The following is a 9638-nucleotide window of genomic DNA, read 5'->3' as shown; positions in this document are numbered from 1 at the left end:
TCTAGAGAACTTATCCTTTTTTTCATACTTAAATATTATCCATTAAAACCGCCTCGGTGGACTAAACAAACTCCAAAGCATAGGTATCATTAAATTTAATACTTAGTAGCCATGCTTAGTAGTTACATAGTTGAATGTAAGTAAGTGAATAAAATAATATTAAATTTTAGTAATAATATTTTAGCGGTAACAGGCAGCTTACTGTACATGTAAACAACTTAAATTATAAATTGAATTTCCCGCCACGCAAGCTGAACCAACAATCATTATTTTCTAATGGCGGATCATGAGTCATGACAGAGGAACAAAGAGTAGTATAATTCAAGTATAATACCTACTAGGTACGTCCGTACTGAAGAAGAATATTATCTTCATTATTTTAACTTATCATTTGTATTGTTTATCGACCGTTGTAATATATTAAATACGCTGACAAGAGAAAGATTTTGAATTTATATTATGCATGATATGACAGAAGTCAGAAACATTAGTAGTTCGGAAAACGTCGTTATGGCGGACATATCCGAAGTGAGCAAAGCCGAATCTATGTCGAGATCATCCGAGCACGAGAACGATCGTTCTAATCGTGATACCGTGTCAGTGGCGACTACAAGTGGAATTAAATCAGCTCGGATTTGCACTGATTCAAATGGATTTATTACGGTTCCTGTATCATTGCCAGTCGGTACCCTCGTGGCAGGTGCTACCTTCAATGTTATTACATCGGATCAACTACCGCAATTCAAACCGATGCTATGTGTAGATAATGGATTCATCTCGAGTACTAGTACCCTCGCAGATGATATCAAGGCTACACATATCGTCATTCAAAATCCGCCTTCGCCTTCAATTGAAGAAATAAAGGAGCAAGAAACCAGTTCGAGGTCATCTCCTTCCAGTAGTCGGTCATGGACAGAGACCGCCAACATGCCTGTATTACCGATAAGATGTAAAAACACCTCAGCAGAATTGCATAAAAACAAATTAGGTTCTGGTGGACGTGGGAAATGTATAAAACACGGCTCGTCTTGGTATACACCAAGTGAATTTGAAGCATTCTGTGGACGTGCCTCGAGTAAAGATTGGAAAAGATCCATCCGATATGGGGGAAGGAGCATACAGGCATTAATCGAAGAAGGCATATTAAAACCTCATGCTACGAGCTGTACTTGTAGTGCATGCTGTGATGACCCTTCAGGTGATCCTTGTTAGTTCTACATTTATTACTATTGCTTAAATATAGATTTTGCTACACAATTTATATTATTATAACATTTGAGTTGCAACTTTAGTTAGTTCAATAAATAGTATGTTTTTGTTTATTAAAGCCACAGGTCCGGTGAGATTGTTCGTTCCATACAAAAGAAAGAAGCGGTCAAACACAGATGGAGAAGGTATACATATTTAATCACAAATTGTTTTCCTTTTTAAAATATTTTAACTCATGTTTTTTGTAAATATGTAGATAGCGTAGCTGAACCAAAGAATGTTAAAGTAAAACATGAAGATGTAATGAGTGAGCCAGAAGTGGATAATATGCACCGAACCAACAATAACAGTAACTCTAAAGAAGCATGGCAGGCAATAACTGAGGGACTAGACAACACTACTAATTATCATTTGTTAGCAACTGCTGGACCTCCTCAAGATATTAATGCATGTAAGACAACTACTTCATTTTATAACTAAAGAAATAACATTAGCATGGCAACTTATTTTTTATAATATACAAAGTTTTCATTTTAATAATAGGATCAATTGTCCAATAAAGTCCAATAGCTAATAGCATTAAAGAGTGAAAACCGTCTATTGAATGAGTTCTGATAATTATATCTTTATATGCACTGAAATTTGTTTTTCCGTTCCTTTAGCTGCAATAACCGAACCAATTCTAAAGGAAATAGGTAGGTGATCACTTTGTAATATATAGTACTACATGTCTTACTACACCATATAATTATTATAATATCCTTCAATGACAACAACTTTTTATTAAATTTATCATTTGTATTATTTAAGTTGTTTGTTTATAATATAAATTCCATAATCATATTATATGCATGAATTTTTTATGAACCCTGTAGGAACAGCACTTAAGCAATACTAGCAATACCTACTGTAATTTCTTTCACCAAAATTTTCCGGTATTTCCAGTATAGGAATCCTCCAGGGTCCAAGTATTCAGATAGCTTGCCACTGAACTCCTAAATAGATAATTTAATGGAATTTTTTGTATGTATTCAGGTGGCTCCAGAATTACTAAATCTAATTTAATATAATATTTTTATAAAAATAACCTTTTTTTCTCCTTTCCGCTATAAATATATACACTGAGTTGCTTGGATGAAATAGGCCACCCAGTGTGCTAAATAATTAACAAATGGATACACAATCTGCAATTATAAAACTGTTCCTACTAAACATCCACCCCGGGTGAAGTTTTGGAGCTTTCTAAGTCTGATATTATTAATTAATCCATTAAGAGTCCTAATACAAAATTGCGCTGGACGAAAGCTAGTATTTTTACGTTTGAACGCGATCATCGTGTAGTCGAGTAGCAAAGGCTGAAAGCGCTCAAAGTGGAAACATTATAGGACCTTATTAATTATTATCTCGTTATCGTCTACTCTACCAATTCTAATCTAGTATCGTGGGCTTCCCGACTACTACGCGCGGGAAAAACGTACTTTAGTAATTTTGTGTCTGACGGAGCAGCGCAACACGTCCTACTCCCTAAAGCGCGGAGCGCGGTCTGCCGTAACAGCGTTTGCGCTCGAAAATTCTAGAGAACTTTAAAATATTCCATTACTTTCATAAATCATATAATATGTATTTTTTTGATTGAAAAATTTTAAGCATAAATCTATCATTTAATGTGTATTTTTTATTTATTTTTTACTCTGTTGTATGTTTTAGAAATTCGACGCCAAATACACATAAAATTTCATAAAAGTAAGGCTATTTTAACTTAGATTTTCTTTGAATTTTTGAATAAAAGTACTTTAATTGCCTCGAGCATATTTTAGGATGTCTCAGTGTCTTTACTGTTGTATATTTTATATGAAAACTTCTTCTTTTAAATTCCGTGTAAACTACAAAGACACGAACGTCCCGCATGGAAAAAATTGAAACACGCCTCAGGTTATTGGCTATTAAACAAACTGGACAATGAATATCAATAAATTGTCTCGAACATATTTTAGATATTGAATGAATCTTTAATTTAAGGTAATAAAACACATTGTCACTAATTTAGTTTTGTTAAACGAGCGCCTAAAGAATTACAGAAACAAGTCAAAATCACTCTAAAATCGATAAGGATTCTTAATATATTTGAATTTATTTTGGAGTACTTTGACCAGCTAATTGAGGCTGTTAAAATTTAATGCTTGGTACATTTGCAGATTCAGGCTGGGTTCATTTGTAGATGTAGACTTAAAGTAGTAAACTTAATGTATTTGCTATAATGTTTTATAGACTTCAATTTTGACAAACACATTTTAAGTTAATTTATAGGATTGTGTATCTAGTTGTTTTAAAGGATTGTAGATTTGTTTGTTTTTAACATGGAACACTAAGGCCGAAGGTGGTAGAATATATAAATGTTTTGGTAGCATAATATTTATTGGATATCTTTAAAAAAACAGCATTCAAATTTTATTTTAAAATTTAAGTTTTGACTGTTAGACCGGACTCTCAGTGGAGTTTCGTTTGCAAAAATAGCGGACCTAAATCTGACTTCTAATATATATTGTATAGATCCCAGACATCCTATAGACAGATGTTGCCAACCAGTTTTGTGGTCCCCCTCCCCGCAACCCGGTAATTAAATATGGCATACAAAGAAAAAAATAAAAATTTCCAAAACATGCCGTGTGGGGTATCAAATGAAAGAGCTTATTGAGTAGATCACGAATATATAGCATACTATAACATTTCTTACACTTTCTCTAAGATTTTTTAGAAAATTTACGAAAATGCTCCATTTTTGAGTTAACTTTAAACCACTATAGATTGAAAACTCATGAATATATTTTTTAAATTATTATTTTAAATAATTAACAATAGTCCATTGTTTACGATTCAATAGTTCGTAATATAATATAAGTGAGCTATGTGGTGGATTTGACCCCACAAAATGTTTTAAATTGCAAGGCGCAACTTTCACTGAAGTTACCGATTTGAAATCTAATCACACAGAGGCTGATTCAAGAATGTTCTGCCATATTTTTCATTCTGTCAAACACAACGACAGTGACACCGATATTTTTGTATTAGGCCTTTATTTCTGGCATAAACTTGAAAATATACTCGCCATCTTTGAATGCTCCCCCACTCCCCCATGCAACTATTTCACTGTACGAACTATTGAATCGTAAACAATGGACTATTGTTAATTATTTAAAATAATAATTTAAAAAATATATTCACGAGTTTTCAATCTATAGTGGTTTAAAGTTAACTCAAAAATGGAGCATTTTCGTAAATTTTCTAAAAAATCTTAGAGAAAGTGTAAGAAAAGTTATAGTATCCTATATATTCGTGATCTACTCAATAAGCTCTTTCATTTGATACCCCACACGGCATGTTTTGGAAATGTTTATTTTTTTCTTTGTATGCCATATTTAATTACCGGCGTGCGGGGAGGGGGACCACAAAACTAGTTGGCAACATCTGTCTATAGGATGTCTGGGATCTATACAATATATATCAGAAGTCAGATTTAGGTCTTGGTTTTTGGTTGGAGTTTATGACTCAAAAACCAAGATTGTAAGCATCTTATACTATGTTTAAAAATTGTATTATAGTTATAATAAGACTAACAAAAATCAAAATGTCTAAAATGGTAGTCGGAAATCAGAGTACTTTTTCAATTAACTTCGAATATCTAGAAATCGGTAAGATATCCTATTTGAAGTTATATGGTCAAATCAGTCGGAAACAATGATAACTATACACCTTTAATGGGAATTGGTTCACTCACAATGTAACTCTGTATATAGTCAGGTTAGGTAATAGTAAACATGAGTGGTAGTAACCAACTAACAAGATTTTTTTCTAAAATCAATGAATTCATTTGAAAAACCGGAGTCGGATCTAGAAAAGGAAATATTATTTATAGTTGTAAAATAAGAGTTATTTAGACTAGTGTAAGTGGAGTTCCAATCACCCATGTTCACAATTACCTGGATTGATCCTACATATTTATGTATTATGTTTTATCTTGAAAAATGAGTTGTAACTTTTAAGATAATGTATACATCATTTCCAGATGTGCAAGAATTGGTGCCAGTTGAGAGAAAAATGGAAGAATTATCTGAGGCAGTAATGAAAATTTATTCTGAATTAAACCAATGTAAAGAGAATATTAAGGCTATAACTAGTAGATTTCTTGAGCGGTTGGAACAAGAACGCGCTTCTTCATTACCTACCACCAATGTACCAGCACAAGCTGAATCTGATCAAGTGTCCTTGCAAAATGCTGAAGATGAAGATAATAAATCGGTAATATTTTAGTTAATTATTTGGTAAATCTTCCAATTTAGAGCAGTACGAATTGGCATTTGCCAAGTACAGACAGCAATTGCAACTCAATTTTTTTATATCATTCTCTTCAAATGGTCCTACTGATGGTATAAATGCATGTTGCTAATGGCAAATCCAGTGTCATATTGGAGGAATTGATATTTCTCAACTGGTCAATATTTTTTTATTCCTTATTGAAATATATACAAGAAAATAACAATTAAGTGTAAAAAAATTAAAGTCTACTTGCTATATTTTATATTATTGTGTAAAGAATGTAAAATTATATTTTGGGCAACCCACAATACATTTTATTTATATCATCAGTAGGATTATTTGAAAATGTTTAAATAAAAAATTTGTGAATGGAATCATTGACGGTTCTCATGTGCCGTTTCGCACTGGTCTATTTCAACTCGCTAAGCGTGGCGAGTAAATGGCATTTATCCCCTCATGGATTGCATACCAGGAACCCGGCCCTTAGTACCCGACAGCGCCGCTATTTATAACAGCCATGGTAATTGTTGGCAAGGGTTACTAAGAATCACACACCCACAAGTTCGACCTAATCGAGTGGCAGGAAGCTGGTAGATGCAGGCCTCCGGACACCGGTCGTGGCGAAAATTCTTTAGGGAGCACTTTGTCCAGCATTGGATGTCCCGTGACTGATGCGACAAATACACCCTTTGTCCAGCATTGGCCATCCCTCGACTGATGCGACAAATACAATCATTATTCCCTTTATCATTTTAAAACACAAAACAGTACTAAAATATTATTAAGTAATTAAATGGGTAAAAAAAAAAAAGGTTGCTTTCAAGTAGACAATAATGTAATAGTGATGGTACTGATTAATAATAATTCGTTTCTTTTTCAGTGCGCAAATTGCAACCGCGAAGCGTCAGCTGAATGTTCTCTTTGCCGTAGAACTCCATACTGCTCTACTTGGTGCCAGAAAAAAGACTGGGCTGCACATCAGATAGAGTGCCTGCGCCACGCCCCAGCTTTGCACACGGACGGCTCTCAACACCAATCCATAATGCTTATCGTAGAGAGTCAACACTAGTGAAACTGAATAAGTGAATATTTGTATTTATAGTTTTATTGTTGTTCACTTGTTCATACATACAACCTAATTTCTATTTTACTGTCTTCGGTTGCTCTGTTTCTGTGCCCCCTGCGGATAGTCTTCGACAGTTAAAAATTTTTCCCAAAGTACCAATATAGATGTAAGTAGCTATTATACTTAGTAAATTTTCGTCATAACAATTTCTGTCATACATAAATGAACCGTATTTGCGTTTTGTGAGAATTCTTCACCATGTGATAAAGATATTTTAATTGGATCAAGATACATTTTTTGTAACACAAAAAAGTTATGACATTTTTATCCTGTAAAAAGCTTATGGGATTTAAAACTTAAAATTTAGTTAATTTATGTATGTTCAAGAACATAATTATTTTCAAAGACATTTCAAAGATAGTGTTTTGTGTAAGTAATGATTTTAATTTTAATGAATTTTTATTATTATTATCTAAGAAATATGTAATGAATAAATTATCACGATGTACCTAGATTTTAAAAATTATGATCGCGATTTATTATAATAGTTTTAGTTCGTTAATTCTTGAGTTTTTAAACGACATTGTTATTAGATATAGATTGAGCATTGGTGTGGTGCTGAAATTGGGTATTCTGCAAACTATGGTATTTCTGATAATGTATAACTTATAAAATATACAAAAATAAATTAATTTACGGCTATTTTTACTTATTTATACATATTATTTAATATACTCTCATGGCAGATTTAGAAGAATAGTCTTATCAATCGTATAATAAGACTGAAATGTGTACAAATTTCTCCAAGTTTAAAATTTTGAACATATAATACACACATCAACAAAGTCTAGGGATATTTTGTATTGCACAAATATCTATGAAGAATTTGGTGATATTATTAATGGAAGAATTATGTATAGCTCATTTTAAGGTCTTTAATAATATAAATAAATAAACATTTCATGATTTTTTTTTATTCTTGGAATCTTGCATGATAAGGATATGCATTTCTTGTTTTTTTTTTCAAAAATCTCATTATAAATCATCAGATTTGTCAGCATTTACATTAATTTACCAAAGATATCGGTTGTTTTACTTAGGCCATTCTCCCATTGCGATACGCACAGGCGATTCAAGTATTGGTACGGGAGCTACCAAGCTATAAACGCAACCACTGCGACCAGCCAGACTGCCCGGACTCTAACCGAAATAGCAAGAGGAACAGTATATCAAAGAACCAACTATACTAAAATGCTCTCTTGTCAACGTTGGTAGCTCCTATACGAATCCTGCAAGTCTCGGAGACTAGTCGCCGCGGAGTATCTCACATACATTGTACCGGTAGCGTAGTGTGTGAGCCTACATACAAATGTATGTGAGATACTCCGCAGTATACTTGAATCGCCTGTGCGTATCGCAATGGGAGAATGGCCTTAAAATACTTAAAATTGAATACCAATGTATTGCGGTATGAGGCCCGGAAGTAAATTATATAAGAGTTTTCTAACAAGAAATCCATATCCTTATCATGCAAGATTCCACCTTCGTGAGAAATATTAACATTCTTAAGGAAAGTACAAAAAATCATGAAATGTTTTCTCGGACCGTTCCCTTTTTTGTTACTTTTGCTTGGGGCCGAACATCACTTTTTTTTTAAAGGCACCTGCCATTAATCTCTCTTCAGCTTGAATCTGTTCAAATAGAAGGCGAATCTGCCGTGACCGTCAGTTCATGTGTGGTGTGTGATGTCTATCTTTTGGACAGATTTGTTTGCAGCTCCTGATTTCTGTTGCCTATAATGGCCTGCCCTTTAGGTTGCACCGACACGTCAGTTTCGCAGGTGCCCTTTTAATGGCCTTAGGGAGAGGGTAAGAAGTCCTCTTTGCAGAGGGCCTCAATCTCCTTGCCCGCCAGATCCTTCCTCGCGGAAGTCGCGCTCATGTTCGCTCCGGTGGTTGACGGTTGTCCACTGCCCCTCTTGGCACTTGTAAGGTGCGCGTTCGCCTTTCGTCTGTCGAGGAGCCTGAGCGGCTCGACTAAAGCCCACAACCGATCGACTGTCATGAAGCTGTCTACGGACGTTACCGCAGACAGCCCTCTGGGTCTAGCTTTCCCATACCCTGGTTTTGACGCACTCCATTTGGATGTGCGTCTCTGCCCCCCACACCGCTGGGATTAGCTCTAGCTAATGATGTCTACATGATCAACAACACTTGCTGTTGTCATCATATTGCTTTTGCGTATTAGGTACTTTATTTTTATATCCACATATTTCACAGCACGTAACAAATGTACAAAATGATTAATGCAAGGCCTTTGTTGAAAAATATCTTCATGCAGGCATGTAAAAAGCTCTATAGCTTGGTAATGTATACTACTGTAACAACATAAGGTAACAAGAACGTTCTTAGAAGCTTTGTCTCTGTATAGTTTATCTACTCATGTGGTACAAGCGCGTCACACAGTCTAATACGAAAAGGTGAGCCAATATATTTTCGTATTATACAGTCTTTAATCGATAATAGCAATTGGAAATAATAGTATTAATATGGTTTTCGAATCTTAAGTTCTCAAAAATAACTTTTTAGCACCACACTGATAAGTCATAAATCTACCATTTTATTTTATTTTTACCAATTTTATATTAGTTACTTAAGTATTCTTTTCATAAAATTGTGGTGTAAAATAGCATTTCTTTCTTTCTTACTATTCGGAGGTTTTAGAATAAGTTGTAAAGAAACTTGTAATTGTTATACAATAGGCAATTTCTTTATTTTCTTTGCGTCTGTGTGGCTAGAGAATGAATAAATTGTTTCTCATTACATATTTTATTTAGTTATTATTTTATGATTAACTAGCATTCTCAAAAACAATTCTACATAAGGAGTTTTGATAGTACACATTCATTGAAAATATTATTGAAAGAAATACAGAATTTGAAGGCGATGAATTCGTGTAAGCAGTTCCCTTTGTTCAAAAAATACTCCCGAGAAAAACCATTTTATAAATTTAAATTAGGTACAGGAAATATAAAATGATAACACCAAAA

General features: G+C 33.8%; 1 protein-coding gene across 5 annotated transcripts; it reads left to right on the top strand.

The window, feature by feature from the left end:
• The first annotated feature begins 260 nt into the window (after positions 1–260).
• Deaf1 (deformed epidermal autoregulatory factor 1) lies at positions 261–6752 on the top strand. 5 transcript variants are annotated; one of them, XM_089714568.1, is made up of 6 exons: positions 261–1207; positions 1329–1394; positions 1466–1660; positions 1872–1904; positions 5273–5505; positions 6404–6752. In XM_089714568.1, the coding sequence occupies exons 1-6, from the start codon at positions 460–462 to the stop codon at positions 6590–6592; spliced, it is 1464 nt and encodes a 487-aa protein (XP_089570694.1). In that variant the 5' UTR covers positions 261–459; the 3' UTR covers positions 6593–6752. The 5 variants fall into 5 exon arrangements, with proteins under 5 accessions (XP_089570694.1, XP_089570686.1, XP_089570679.1 ...); XM_089714560.1 differs by lacking the exon at positions 1872–1904 and having other exon boundaries at positions 264–1198; positions 1335–1394; XM_089714553.1 differs by lacking the exon at positions 1872–1904 and having other exon boundaries at positions 264–1198.
• The last annotated feature ends 2886 nt before the right edge of the window (positions 6753–9638 follow it).

This window comes from Colias philodice, chromosome 1, assembly GCF_061535455.1.
Source record: "Colias philodice isolate Cphi_HAF_F1 chromosome 1, ilColPhil1 Martin Lab GWU primary, whole genome shotgun sequence".
NCBI classification, from domain to species: Eukaryota; Metazoa; Arthropoda; class Insecta; order Lepidoptera; family Pieridae; genus Colias; species Colias philodice.
The sequence above is the reverse complement of the archived record's forward strand: the minus strand, read 5'-3'. Positions and strand labels throughout refer to the sequence as shown.

Excerpts from the sequence above, each read along its gene's own strand:
- Deaf1 (XM_089714568.1), top strand. The coding sequence starts at position 460 with ATGCATGATATGACAGAAGTCAGAAACATTAGTAGTTCGGAAAACGTC. Across the intron at positions 1,661-1,871 it reads TCCTCAAGATATTAATGCAT|CTGCAATAACCGAACCAATT; the intron begins GTAAGACAACTA and ends CCGTTCCTTTAG. Across the intron at positions 5,506-6,403 it reads AAGATGAAGATAATAAATCG|TGCGCAAATTGCAACCGCGA; the intron begins GTAATATTTTAG and ends TTTCTTTTTCAG.